This window comes from Furipterus horrens, unplaced genomic scaffold, assembly GCF_987537825.1.
Source record: "Furipterus horrens unplaced genomic scaffold, mFurHor1.1.pri manual_scaffold_8, whole genome shotgun sequence".
NCBI classification, from domain to species: Eukaryota; Metazoa; Chordata; class Mammalia; order Chiroptera; family Furipteridae; genus Furipterus; species Furipterus horrens.
The window spans coordinates 77,168,504-77,183,566 of record NW_028327178.1 but is presented as its reverse complement, the minus strand read 5'-3'; the positions used below and the strand labels follow the sequence as shown (position 1 = coordinate 77,183,566).

Below are 15,063 nucleotides of genomic sequence, written 5' to 3'. Positions count from 1 at the left end.
TATGTCTGTAGGAGCCAAGACACCCATTTGTCCTCTTGAAAGGTTGTTATAATAACATAAAGAATTGGTAGTCTTTATTCCTGACTAAGAAGTACATCACCTAGATGACAAGTTTGCAATGAAGTCTTAGGCAACTAAGTCCCCAGTACCCTTCAAGTGGTCACCTCGACTAAGCAGGAAGTGAAATATTTTCTCAGAGGACAGGTCCCAAGCCTTGTCCATTACTCATCACAGACTTGTGTGGGAAATCTGCAGCAGACTCTTGAGTTTGATGAGGAAATTCTTTATTTAGTGAAGATAACTTGGAGTGAACTGGTTCCCACGAGTAGGTTTTCCTAGGATCCAGATCCTACCCATAGCGATTTCTAAGCAAGAAGATCAGCATAGCAACAATTAGGCCAATGACAAATAAATCCCAGTACGGTCCAAGGTTATTGTCCAATTCTGTTTGTTTCCATCTCACAGTAAACTGCTGGGAAGAGACATTCTGTTAAAAAAAAAAAAAAAAATCCAGCCTCCCACTTTATTCAGAACCATCATCTCTCTCCATCCCACCACCTAAGAGTTGCTTACTGGACTTTTCAGAAATTTGGGACTTATTTGAGACAAACTTACATTAAAAAACAGGATATCTTGGAGCAAATGCACAGTTTCCAGTTTCATAAGGGCAAAGAACACAGGTATGCGAGCATCAGGACTTGTTTGAGCAGCCATATCATATAATCTTCTGGCCAGGTGAAGGTCCTAGAAGTAGAAGAATAGCCCATACTCATTAGATACAGATTCTTTAGGGGTAAATAAACAGAAGCTATTGTTTAAAATACTGTAATTTACCTTTGGTAGGCAAATGTTATGTTTTATTCCTTGGAATCTGTGAATATGTTATATTATAGGGGATTTTGCAAACATAATAAAATCACACAACTTAAGATAAAAAGAGCTTGGGTTATCCAGGTAGACTCAATATAATTACATGAGCCCTGAACTACAGAGTTTTCTCGGGGCTTAGGGTAGAATACAAAGTCATACAAATGTAGTAGAAGGAGACATCAGAGATTCTAGGTGTGAGGAGTGAAGAATTCAACTGTCAATTGCTGGAGGGCCACATAGGGAGAAGGAGAAGGAATGTGGACAGCCAGCAAGGAAATGAGGACCAAAGTCTTACAAGTGCAAGAAACTGAATTTGGCCAACAATCTGAATGAGCTGGGAAGTGGATGCTTCCCCAGTGTGGAAAGCGGGACCAATAAAATGTCATTGGTCCAATCAAGATAGCATAAATTTATAAAACAAAGTGAAGTCACTCATGTTAACCAAAATAGCTGTCAGTCAGCCATGACACTTTGGTTCAAGAGGGAAACTACTTAAGTCATTCTAGACATATCTGGCAAGGGGACACAGCTAAGATATTTGCACATGTGATCAGAATAGCCACATCTGCAGAGTGGGACCACCCATAGATAGACTCCTGGGGAAACTCCATTCTTGCCATCAGAGGTGCCAAGCAGAACAGCCACATATCACCCATAAGCTCCTGGGAAGATTCCTTACTTGGCATCAAGGGTGCCAAGACATTTATCAAAAAACTCAGAAGGGAGGAGTACACCACTTTCAAGGTATAACTGAGGCAGGTTCAAGACCACTGCTGAGACAGCCAAGCTCCACACACCAGAGTGCTGCTCCATGCCACGCTGATCTCCCTTGGCATTGACCACCGAAGGCTCTTCCCTGCTGGACTGAGGACTTCATCTGCCCTGTTGCCCATCTGGCTCCGGAGATCCTTCACTGTAGGATGCTGGCAACTCCCTTATCTACCGTGCTGTCTCCCGGACCTGCAGACTGAGACTCTGGAACTCGGGTTCGTTATCCCCCATTGATTGCTCTGTGTGTGTGTGTGTGTGTTACATTTCTCTTAGATTGTTAGAGTGTGAGCAGGATATTAATTATGTTGATGTTCTACTTTGAGTGAATCTGCATTCAATAAAAGCAGAGTGAATAGCATAGTTACTGTGTGTGACTCTTGTCTACTCCTTGGTGCCAGGCTGCTCAGCAGGCAGGTAGCCCAGCAGCTTCCCAGCTGACTTATAGGAAAGACTGTATCATGAACAGACATTGGTGACATCCAGAGCCCCCAGTAAGGAACATGACCTATGCAGAGAACCCAGTCAAGCTCACTTAGATTTCTGACCTACAGAAACTAAAATAATAAATGTGTTTGCTTTCAGCTACTAAATCTGTGGTAATTTGTTACAGAAGCCATAGGAAACTAACACATCTTCAAAAACTTTCTTGGATACCCCTGGACCTGATACTAGGTATGATTCCAATTAAAGGGGCAGGAAAATACTAAACACTAACAGTACAGTTCCCTAAAACAAATAACAATATAGATAATAACAAGCATTTAAAATTCCTTGTTTCCTTCATAGTACTTATCATAGCTGAAGTTATAGAATTTGTATGTTCATTTGTATAAGTTCTCGAAGACAAGGATTGAACTACCTGTTTACCTCTGAATTCCCAGTATTTTATGAAGTGCTGATTACATAAAATACTGTACATAAAATACTTTGATAATACAGTACTTGTGGAATAAATAAATAAACTATTTATTTTTCAGGCTGCAATCTGATTCCTCAAAGGACATACTATATATTTTTAGAGACTTTTTAAAAACTATTAACTCATGCCATGAGTTAATTAACTCATTACTTTTCACCTACTATGACTTATTTATGTTTGCTTTATTTTTGTTTTGTTTTCCAAAACAATGTAATGAAAAGGCTAGCAGAATTGCCTTTAAAGATTGAAGTGCCCTGGGTCAGTCCCAGAATTGTACTTTGCTCTGGTGCCTGTGGATTATTTTCAAAAGAAGGGGAAGAAGAGAGATTTTTTTCACAAATTGTGGTTATCCAGTATCTCTATTGTTCCTCTCCATGTCCCAGAACTTCATTATACAAAGTTCAATAGTTATGAATCCTTGAGACCTCTGTTAAACCATTTTGGGAGGTAGTGTCCTCTCTCAGCTGTGTTCTGCTTATCATTTCTTAAGTTTTCCCAAAGCTTTGTGGTCTGGTAAATTGATTTGTTGAAGAAAGAGAAACGCTCTTGCTTAAAATAGTTAAAATTCAGGAGACTGTTCTGAGCAAACCTTCCTGAAAACAGAAAATGGATGTTTAAAAATACCAAAACACAAACACAAAAACAAAAAACCCTCTAATTTGTGTCTCTAATTCCAACAAGTTAAATGGGTGTTCACTTGAAAGCACCCTGCAGATGATAATGGCCTTGTCACCACCCTGCCCCCTGCCCCCAACACACACATAAAAGGCGTATTGACTTCAATAGTGAAGGGAAAGGCAGCCTTTGTCATGATCTCAGACATTCATTCTTATTTGAGGCCGGCAATAGTTATTATTTCTTAAGGCACAAACTTGTAATTCAGTCACTAGGTTCAAAATAAATATTAGTGAAAAGTAGTGAGAAGTACCTTTAATGCCCAGGCCTCACAATTTGCACTGGAGGTGGGGTGGGATAGAAAAAAACTTTCTTTAAAATTCCTGGAGAAAGAAATTCCTGAATACCTGTGGCTATTTAAGGTAACCCATATAAAATAAATTTTATTACTAAGCTGTAGAAGAGTCCTGTTCTTTATCCTATTTAGTAAAATGTCCAAATAGTTAAGATAAAAAATTTCCTCTTGATAGTGTTCTGATGATGGCCAGAGTTCACTAAATATATATCTATTATATACCTAACCCACTTACATTTAACTTTTCTGTTGTACAGTGAGTTTATTTGCTTTAATTTCAGTGATTTAAGATATTCTGTAAAGCAATCTACAGATTCTTTCTTCTTTTCTTTTAAATATTTTGTTGTTTATGCTATTACAGTTGTCCCAGTTTTTTTACCTTTGCTCACCTCCACCCAGCCGGCTTCCCAGTCCCACAGTCACTCCCTACACCATAGTCTATGTCCATGGGTCATGCATATGTTCTTTGACTAATCCTTTCATCTTCTTTTAACCAGTCCTCACACCCCCTCCCTTCTTATAGCTGTCAGTCTGTTCATTGTTTTTATGCCTCTGATTCTATTTTGCTCATTAGTTTATTTTGTTCATTAGAGATGCTGGGGGAGAGGAGTAAAGGGGAGAAAGTTGGAACTATTGTAACAATATAATCAATAAAATACATTAAAAAAAAATTCACCTGCAGCCCTAGCACCTAGAGGAAAGTATTGTTAAGTTATTGATATGTATTTTCACAGAATCTTTGTATAAACTTTTAAATAAAAATGATACCATACTCTAAAAAAAAGAAGAAAGATTCCACTTGTGAGATCATATGTTATTTGTCTTTTATTGACTGGCTTATTTCACTTAGCATAATAGTCTCCATTTCCACCCATGCTGTCACAAAAGGTAAGAATTCCTTGTTCTTTACTGCTGTGTAGTGTTCTGTTGTGTAAATGTATCACAGCTTTCTTTATCCACTCATATATACTGATGGGCACTTAGGCTGTTTCCAAATATTGGCTATTATAAATAACACTGCTATGAACATAGGGGTGCATTACGTTCTTTTGAATTGGGTTTCGGGATTCTGAGGATATATTCCCAGAAGTGGGATCACTGGATCAAAAGGCATTTTTAACTTTTTAAGGGAAATGCCATACTATTTTTCAGCGTGGTTGCACCAGTATGCATTCCCACCACCAGTGCACTAGGGTTCTCTTTTCTCTACATCCTTTCCAACACTTCTTGTTTGTTGATTTATTAATGAGCCATTTTTGCATGTGTGAGGTGGTATCTCATTGTGGTTTTAATTTGCATTTCTCTGATGGCTAGTGATGTTGAGCATTTTTTCTTACGTCTAAGGGATGTCTGTATATCCTCTTTTGAGAAGCGTCTATTCAGATTCTTTGCCCATTTTTTAATTGCATTGTCTTCCTGGTGTTGAGTCATATGAGTTCTTTATATATCTTGGAGATTAAAACTTCGTCATTGTATCATTGGCAAATATGTTCTCCCATATAGTCAGTTCCCTTTTCATTTTGATGATGGTTTCTTTAGCTGTGCAGAAGCTTTTCAGCTTGATATAGTCCCATTTGTTTATATTTTCCTTTGTTTCCCTTGCCCTAGAAGATATATCAGCAAAAATATTGCTACATGAGAGATCTGAAATTTTACTGCCTATGTTTTCCTCTAGATTTTTATGGTATTGTGACTTATATTTAAGTATTTTATCCATTTTGAGTTTATTCTGGTGTATGGTATAAATTGGTGGTCTAGCTTCATTTCTTTTGCAAGAACTAGTCCAGTTCTCCCAACACCATTTATTGAAGAGACTGTCTTTACTCTATTGTATGCTCTTGCTTCCTTTGTCAAATATTATAGGGTTTTCTATGTACAATATCATGTTGTCTTCAAATAATGACAGTTTTACTTCCTCCTTTCTGATTTGGGTGCATTTTATTTTTTCTTCTTGTCTGATCACTGTGGCTAGAACTTCCCATATTATGTTGAATAAGAGTGGTGAAAGCAAACATCCCTGTCTTGTTCCTTATCTTAAGGGAAACATTTTTAGTTTTGTTCAGTGAGTATGATTCTGATGTTGGCTGTGGGTTTTCATATATGGTCTTTAGTAAGTTAAGGTATGATCCTTCTATTCCCTCTTTGCTGAGAATTTTTATGATTAATGGGTGCTGGGTTTTATCAAATGCTTTTTCTGCATCTATTGATATAATCATGTAATTTTTTCTTTCATTTTGTTTATATGAGGTATCACATTTATTAATTTGCAAATATTGTACCCAACCTTACATTCTCAGGATAAATTACACTTGACCTATGATCTTTTTCTTTTTTAATGGAACTGCCTTTTTATTAATTAATTAATTTGTTTATTTATTTATTTATTTTTAGAGAGAGGGGAAAGGAGAAAGAGAGGGAGAGAAACATCACTGTGTGGTTGCCTCTCACTCACGTCCCCAACTGGGGACCTGGCGTGCAACCTAGTCATGTGTCCTGACTGGGAATCAAACCAGCGACACTTGGCTTGCAGGCTGACACTCAATCCACTGAGCTACAGCAGCCAGGGCTTTTGACCTATGATCTTTTTAATGTATTTTTGGATCCAGTTTGCTACTGTTCATCAGGGATATTGGTCTATAATTTTCTTTCTTTCTTATATCTTTACCTGGTTTTGAAATTAGGATATTACTGGCTTCATAAAAAGAACTTGCAAGTCTTCCCTCTTCTTGAATCTTTTGGGATAGTTTGAGAAGGATAAGTGTTAGTTCTTTGAATAATTGATAAAGTTTGCCTGTGAAGCCAACTGACTCATGACTTTTATTTGCTGGGAGTTTTTTGATTATTGATTCAATTTCATTAGTTTTTACTGGTCTACAGATTCTTCTTAAATAAATATTTTTGCTAACTAAAATGTCAGTTGTGCCAATGTTTACATGTTCAAAATAGCTTTTATAATTCAGAATACAGGATTCTTCAGCAATAAAGTATCTGGTTTATAAAAGTTGTTCAGTTACATCATGCAGGCATCTTCTAGCTCTGTATCTGTAGGTTTCATCAAAAATTTTTTATATTGTAACAGGTAATTTTTTTGAATAATTTATTCTTATTTTCTTATACTATATGATAATTCCAGGAAACTTTGAAAATACAGAAGTGAACAAATTTAAAAATCACCTATGATTTCACTGTACAGTGAATATATTGTATTTTATATACATCCTTTCAGAATTCCAGCATATATGTCCATATATATATATATATATACACACACACACACACACACACATATATATGGAGTTTTTCACTTTGAGTAATATTATGTCTTCTTCTTTCAATATACTTCAATATATATGTGTCCTAAAATATTCCTTTAGTCTAAAATATTTTATTTTTAATGGTTGTATAGTGTTTCATAATAAGGGTTAATACTTATTAAATACTTTTACTGCATGCCAGTCATCACTGTCATTTAGTTAAATCTCATGAAAAGTCTACAGGGTAGATGATATTATTAACTCCATTTTAAAGATTAAGAAACTAAGGGACAGAGAGGTTAAATCACTTACCTAAATTCATGTGACCTGTAAGTAGCAAAGCTGAGATTCAAATCCAGATAGTCTGCTTCTAACCTGCTCACATAACAACTAAGCCATAAAATAGCTAATAGAATCATATGCTACCACACAATAGTTTAAATAACATTTTGCAGATTTTTGGTTGTAGGTTTTTTTTTTTTCCCTGTGATTAATAAAGCTTCACACACACAATGCCCCACCCCATTTCTGATTATTTCTTTAGGTAACTGATATTTATTTCAAGAAAGGTTGTTACCATTTCTAACAGTACTGATCCCTCCACATGAATTAACTGTGCCCCCTTTAACATGTTCATAGCATTTTATTTGTGTGAGCATGCACTTGTGCCATTTTAGGCTTTCACTAGAGCTATGGACATGTCTCTTCCAGAGTAGACTATGATCTCTTTGAAGGCTGTTTTGATCTTCTTATATCCTCAGAACCAAGCACAGTGCTTCCTGATACAAAACAATTATTTGATAAATATTTTAGAGAGTAAATAGATTTTTAAAAAGCAAGGCACAGTGCTATAGTAGTTTTGAAGCAGATATCTTTTTAAACCTAATGTTCATCAAAGGGCTCGCAGAGAGGATATTGAAACTGTATTTTGAAAAAGAGATTGGTCTTCAATGGGCAAAACTGTGGGAGAAGGTGATTGCAGCAAATGGAGTGATATGACCAAAGGTCAGGAGAATTTAGTTCAAGCTCTTTTGGTGGGGAGGAAAAGTAGTCTAGAAGATATATAGGGAATCAAGTGCCAGGGTAAGAAGTCTGGACCTCAATAGGCAATTGAGAGTAAGTAAGATTTCTTTTACTTTTGTGATTACATTTTTCTTGTGTGTGTGTACATGTTTTGGGGGAGTAGGTGGAGGGATAATAGTACCAGAGTCATCAAGGATAACCTGATAGTGCTTTGTTAGAGGGATTATACAAGGATTAACTAAAGTAATGCTGTATCTATAACAAATAACCCCCCACCTCCAAAACTGCAATGGCTTAACACATTCAACATTCCAAGTGGGTGTTTGTAGGGGAACTTACTGAGATGTAATATGACTCCAGCAGCAAAGGCATCTGGGAAATATTGGATACAACTCTCTGTAGCCTCAGGCTTGGCTGACTACCCAGAAAACAAAAATGTCTTGCCCCAGAAAGGAAGCTAATGAATGTGTAGAGTATGATAACTACCTGATGTTATCTGTTAATATACATTGTTCTTTCTGGTGGTCTATGTGACTACCCACCATATAATTTTACTATTAACCCCTATAGAAAAGAGACCCTGTCCTGGGAGGGGTGTGGATTCTTCCTGGCCAGCCACCACAGGGAGCAGCTGCCTTGCCTATGTATGTTAAGTTTCTCCTGTTAAAGAGCTTATGAATTTGAATAAGGCTACATGTCAGTTCTTCAGAATCGATCCTAAATTTAGACTTCTGGGGCTTTTCCCCTATAGTGTTCTAGTTTGTGGAGAATTTTCTTCACATGAAAATTGAGGGGCCCAAGCTCCTTCTAACCATTCCCTAAAGCTTCTCTGTTTTCTGCATTCAGCTTTAGTCCAGAAATGACACCTTCACTTTTACTTCCATTCCTTTGGTAAGAACTAGTCATATGGATGTGAAGGGAGCCTGGAAATGCAGTCTCTGACTAGGAGACACATCTCAGCAGCAAGACCTCTCTGTGGATTGGGAATTACAAGTAATTAGTGGACAGAGCTATCTCTGGCACAGATTTTAAAAGGAAAATGCTAGAATGGGAGACCCCTGAAAAGCCTTTACAACAAAACCTATGGGAGTAGAATTTCAGGCCTGACCCAGTATATGGACAGAAGGAATGGCAGGAGGGGATAGGCAACAGGATTTGTTCTTGGTTACATTTCTGAAGCACTTCTGAGTCAAGTATAAATTTAAAAAGAGTTTCATAACAACTTATACAATGAATATTGAATTATATATAGAATTTAGAATTTCTAACTTTAGAATTGGGAGGTCATCTCCCAATTTCTCCCCAGGTAGTTATTTTTTGTTTTCAGAATGATGGTGTAGTCAGTTCTGGGTCACAGATTAAGTCAAAAGCTTATTGAGCTTAATCATAAGTCAGAAATTAAGGAGTGAGATGCTTCTCAGTGAAGCTAACAGGATAAGTCTCCTACACCTCCCTAATCCCAATGCTCTCTCCTAAAAGTAGAGGTGAACAATGACCTATATTTTTACATTGACTTACTGTGAGTTGATTTATATTTCACTTTCTTCTCCTAGAGGGCTTAAATACAGTTTATAAAACCTGATCCAACCTTTTTGATTCTCAGAGAAATCCTAGTAATAATATTATATTCATCTTTCCGACTGGTTTGCACAAGGATTAACTAATAAAGAGGACTTTGAAGTGACTTGTTGAAGAAATGCTTAATCACTAGATGATTTAAGTGCTGTGAAAGCCTGTTCTAATTGTTTTACTTTGATTAACCACCACTAGAACAAGATGTGGGCTTGTTCATTTTAAGATATTCATTTTAAAATAGTCATTTAAGAATTAGAGGCCCTGGCTGCTGTGGCTCAGTGGATTGAGCATTGGCTGCAAGCCAAGTGTTGCTGGTTCAATTCCCAGTCAGGGCACATTACTAGGTTGCATGTCAGGTCCCCAGTTGGGGGCGTGAATGAGAGGCAACCACACAGTGATGTTTTTCTCCCTCTTTTTCTCCTTTCCCCTCTCTCTAAAAATAAATAAACAAACATATTAAAAAAAAAAAAGAATTAGAAAATGTGGTATCTCCTGTTAACCTGACTATGAGATAACAAGATAAATAAACTTGGCACCTGAGTACTTGGTTATTATTTTCTAATTGCTAAAAGGAAGAAATTAATAAAGACAAAGAGCAATGGCCCCTCATTAACTAAATAAAAAATTCCCACGTGAAGGTCTGAGGTTAAGTGCAGTCCCTGTGTGTGTGTACATGTGTGTGTTTTTTACATGTAGAGATTTTCTGTAGAAAAACAAATGCCTGTGACTGAGAGAGACTGATTAAAATGAACTACCCATGATAAAACAGAAACCCTGACAGAAAAGAACAGAAATGTGGCGAGAAAGAAATTTCAAAGGTTTTTCTAAATGTATGAAATGTATGTCTTGACGATTGTTATCAGACATTGTGAAGAAAGTGCCTAGGAGAGCCATCAGCGGTGACTCCAAGGAGGAAAACCAGACCCTCTGACACAGCTGCCAGATGGCCTGAGCAGGGAGTGTCCTCTCTGGCATAGCTGACAGTATCCTGAGTCCTTCTTGAATCACAGGGGTGTTGGAGAGTTCATTTGAATTTAACCCATGGGGTGGGGTCAGTTTTATCTTTCATACAGACAATGCTCCTCTCACTGTTGTTGTTGTTATGCTTTGCATGGGGAATGATGAACAAAAACTTTAATCTTTTTGAAGCCTTATGGTAGCAGTCACTCACATTCTCTTCTGATCTAAGCACCAGTCATTCCACACACACACACACTGGCTACAAAGTCCTTTCAGTCCAATCCTATTTCCTCTCACTTCCCAAATTTTATGAACACAGGAAGCTTTCAGCTGCTAAGAGTGGGGAGGACATACTGGATTTAGAGTTGATATTTTTTCCACTGCCTAGGGTGCCAGGGCTGATGAAAACTGATCAGCCAAAAAACGCCACAGTGGGGCACAGGAAGGCAGGGATCTTCACCGCTGGATTGTCAGGACCTGAATGAGATACCCTTGCTTGCTATGTGACCCATTAGCAGTTGTCAGATAGGAAAGTTCCTACCACTAGTTTTCAATTACTAGCACAACTGGAAGAAAAAAGAGAGCATTAAAAAAAAAAGTATAGAAAATTTGATAACCCCTCATTATTTGACTCTAGAAATGAGCCTGGAATATAAACACTGAAGTGAAATATGTTCTTTAGCACTAAGAACATCTCAATGCAAGGCCTACTCTTTCCCCTCAAAACATGGATTCAGACATTTCTGGGTTCAAATTCTGACACTACTACTGGTAAGTCCTGCAAACTTGGCCACATAATTTAACCTCTGTACTTTGGTTTCTTGATGTATACATTGAGGACAATTATAGGGCAAATCTCATTGAGTGATTGTGTGATTTAAATGATATAGTATACATAATAAACCAATACCTACCTATTGTCATTATTGATATTTAATACCTTTCTCACTCTGTCAGATATAAAGCCATCTTCTGCCTTAATTACACTTATTAAGGGATTTGTTTACCTAATAGTTCCTTGTTTTATGAGCTCTTTTTCTTAATGAATATGCCTCATCTCCTCAAGACACAGGTAATCTTTGAAGGATGGAAATCTATTTTCTTGGGCCTTTCTACAGTGCTCAGCACTGTGTCATGTACACAGCGGGTATTTCATAAGACATTTCTAAATTAATGTCACTTCAGTATCCACCTCTAACCTCATTTCTACTTTCTCCTTGTTACTGAGAACTTTAGAGTCAATGGAAATTTTAATGGAAAAGTCCTATAGGTAGAAGGGAGCTGGGGCAGGGTTGACCAGTATTTATGGAAAAACCATGAATATATAAATCAAATTGGCCTAGACGAGATTTATTCTCCTCATTAGTTATGTCCTTGGGCATAAAAGGGGAAATAACTTCAACCTCATAGGGTTCTTATTAGGGTAAGTAATATGTGTTGGCACATAGTATGGACTTAGCAAGTGTTAAGTATTTTCCTTCCTTCCTGTACATTTTGATGACATCAATGCAATGTAAAACATTTATAGATTTTTCCTTCCAATATAGCTGCCATTACTGGGTTTGAATTATTATCAGCACAATTACCTTTGCGACACCTAATCCGTGTTCATACATATAAGCCAGGTTGAACATGGCTTGTGCGCTGTGGTATTTGTGGGCTGCAATGCTGTAATGCATGACTGCTGTTTGATAGTCCTTCTTAGTCCCATATCCATAGTAATGGTAATCTCCAATTTTTACTCTAGCAAATGCATTGCCTGATAGAAATATTAGAAAGAGAAGAATGCAAATGATTCATGTACTGTTGCTAGTAACTCAACCTAATGAATATGTATATGTAAAAAATGTATACTCAGAACCCAAGAATCAGGATTAGATATAATTTGTGGAATACAACACATAACATTCAATGCTAATCATCTTCACAGTGGGATAACTCCCATGGTATGGTACAATGTTCTTAAAAATAAAATATTGTGACTTTTACCTTTTAATTTTGTTTTTTGAAGGTAAGTCAACTCTGGGGAAACTGTCTTCCATCCCTCCTATTCTCAGATTACACTTCTGACTCTCTGCTCTCCTGCATCTGTTTCTCCCTTTTCTAGATCAATGCTGTCAGTCATTCAAACACATGTGGTATTTTCTATGAAGAAAAATGCTTTCTTTATCCCACAGTGTCTTCTTTTAACTACTCCCATTTCTTTATTCCTTTCACACTAACCAACTCCAAAGCTTCACCTTCCATCTACTCTTCAACCCACTCCAATCTAGTTTCTGCCCCTCTCCTCCATGAAACTTCTACTTTTAAGGTAGTCGGTAACCTCCATGCAGCCAAGTCCATTGGCCATTTCCCTGTTTTTATGTCATTGGACCTCTAAGCAGCACTGCAGTCACTGGATCTATCTTCCCAAGCACTTTTCTCTCTTGACATTAATGACATTGCAGTCTCTTGATTTCTATCCTGCCTCATCAGTCTCCCTTTTCAAACCCTTGCTTAACTTCTCTTCTACCCAACTTCTAAATTTTGAAATATCAAGGGCTTGTTATTTGTCTCCTCTTATCCCCCTTTATTCTCTCCCTTCTTTTTTCTTTTCTCTCCTCCCACATCCCTCCTCTTTCTACTACTCTCCTCTATTTCAACTCTTTCTCTATGTTATCTCATCTAGTTCCATGGCTATATTTATTTTTTATTTTTACTATTCCTGAACCTATAACTGTAGTTCTGTCTCTTGTCAGGCCCCAGACTTTTATAATTGTCTTATTGACTTATCTACTTGGATCTAAATAATAAAACGTTCCATAGAAATTCCTAACACCTTTCTACCCCCTCCCCCAAACAGAATAATCAGTTTCTTCCCTATCTCAGGGCAATATCACTTATGTTCAGGGCATAAATATAGGATAATTATTTCTAATTCTTTCCCCAAATTTCCATAACAAATCTATACACAAGTTGATTCTACTTCTAAAACACAATTGTTTCTTGCATTCTCTTCCACACCTAGTGTAAGCCTGGACTACTGCAATAGGCTCCAAACTGTTCTTTTATCTTATGAACATATTTCTCACACAACAGCCAAGATGATCTTTAAAAAGGTAAAATTAAATCATGTTATTCCCCTGTATTAAATCCTCCAAGTGCTTTAGTTTGCACTTGGAATACTATCCAGAGCCCTTAGCTGACCTCCAAGTCATGCGTTATCTACCTTCTTCCTCCCTGACTTGCTTTATCACTTTCTTGATATGCTCTAGACTTCTTAATATTCCTTCAATACACTGAGCTTATTTTTGCCTTAAAATTTCTTCATTGAGATTCTTCAAGTCCCTTTGCCTGGCATGTTTGGAATTTCTCAGACTCCTCATGTGGCTTGTTTCTCATAATTCAGGCCTCACCACAAATGTCACTTCCCTCCTAGAAGCCTTCTCCGACTGCCTTGTTTAAGGCATCCCCTCCGCCCCACAACAGTAGTTATCTCCATGTTTTATTGCCTTCACAGACATATCAAAGTGATTTTATTTGTTTACTAGCTTATTTTCTCTCTTTCTCATGAGAGCAAGGACTTGTAAGCTCTTGATCACTAGTATAGTCCCAGAACTAGAATGGTACTTGGTAAGTATTTATGAAATGAATGGATAGATATGGTAGGAAAATTTTAGAAAATGCTTTCTGCAGATGTTAAGCATTTTAGAATCTTACTTTCCAACAAATACAGATAAATTCAGGAGTAAAAAAAAATTCAAATGACATTTTATGGTACAAGACTTCAGTTTTTTTTTTAAGGTCTTTTAGGGGTGAACTATAAGGGTCTCTTTGGGGTACTTGGTTCCATCCACTAGTACAAGGCTGATGGAAAAGACACGGGAATGCTCATCTAGAACATTCATCTGAGCTGTGGCCAATGCCACTCGCACAGTCTAGGCTTTGCTTGGAAAAGGAGGAACTCCCTTGTGTGGTATGATCTGAGGTATATCATGAAGAGCTATAGGATTCCTTCCAAATTCCATTTGGTCTAGTGCAATGACTAACATCTTTTGGAATTGATTATTTTGGTCACTAAATTCCTTTTAATCTTCTAGAATCCTCTATTAAAATGTAGTACCATGTGTCATCTTTAGCTCTCGCTGAGTAGAGGTAGCAGCATAAAATCCTTAAACTGCCAAGACATAAGTTATCAGGGTTTGATTCCCAGGTGCTTCAGATGTACAAGTAGCTGGCAGCAAGGCATTATAGAATGATGCCTCAGAGAGGGGCCTACAGGGACCTGGAGAGGCAAGAAGCCCCAGGAGCAGAGGCAGATTTAATGGCGGGTGCACCGGATGCACTCCCTGGGCCCCGACTTCTGAAGGGTCCTGCAAAACCATGTATTTTTATTTTCCCTGTCTCTCTCTCTTTTTTAAGGGGCCCAATATTTTCTTCTGCACCCGGGGCCTCAACTGACCTTAATCTGCCTCTGTCCAGGAGTCCTGTAGAGAAACCCACTCTATCTCTAATTTTGCCCAAAGGTGCCTTCCTTTGACCCGAAGATTCCTTATGGGCCGTAACCACAAAAAGGCAGGACTTCTGTACATTTTTTAGTTGTATGAGCTGTAAGCAGGACCCCTGAAGTCTCTGAGAATGCAAGGCAGTGAACAAGCAGGGTCTCCAGAGGATTCAGCTCCACCCTAATGAGGGAACTAACTGAGGGCATGTGGGGATCCTGACAGGCTCCCAAGAGTCAC

At 37.6% G+C, this 15,063-nt stretch overlaps 1 protein-coding gene across 3 annotated transcripts in view; it reads right to left on the bottom strand.

Moving 5' to 3' along the window:
• Positions 1-262: 262 nt before the first annotated feature.
• Positions 263-15,063, bottom strand: part of SEL1L2 (SEL1L2 adaptor subunit of SYVN1 ubiquitin ligase) — a 70,055-nt gene continuing 55,254 nt past the window's right edge. The window contains exons 15-17 of one of the 3 annotated variants that reach the window (XM_090285201.1): positions 11,929-12,101; positions 616-744; positions 263-469 (exon numbers count right to left, since the gene is read on the bottom strand). In XM_090285201.1, the coding sequence (XP_090141327.1) occupies positions 350-469; positions 616-744; positions 11,929-12,101 (422 nt within the window). In that variant the 3' untranslated portion in view covers positions 263-349. Of the gene's footprint in view, positions 473-615; positions 745-11,928; positions 12,102-15,063 lie in introns of all 3 variants that reach the window. The other 2 variants (XM_090285203.1, XM_090285202.1) reach the window with 2 other exon arrangements.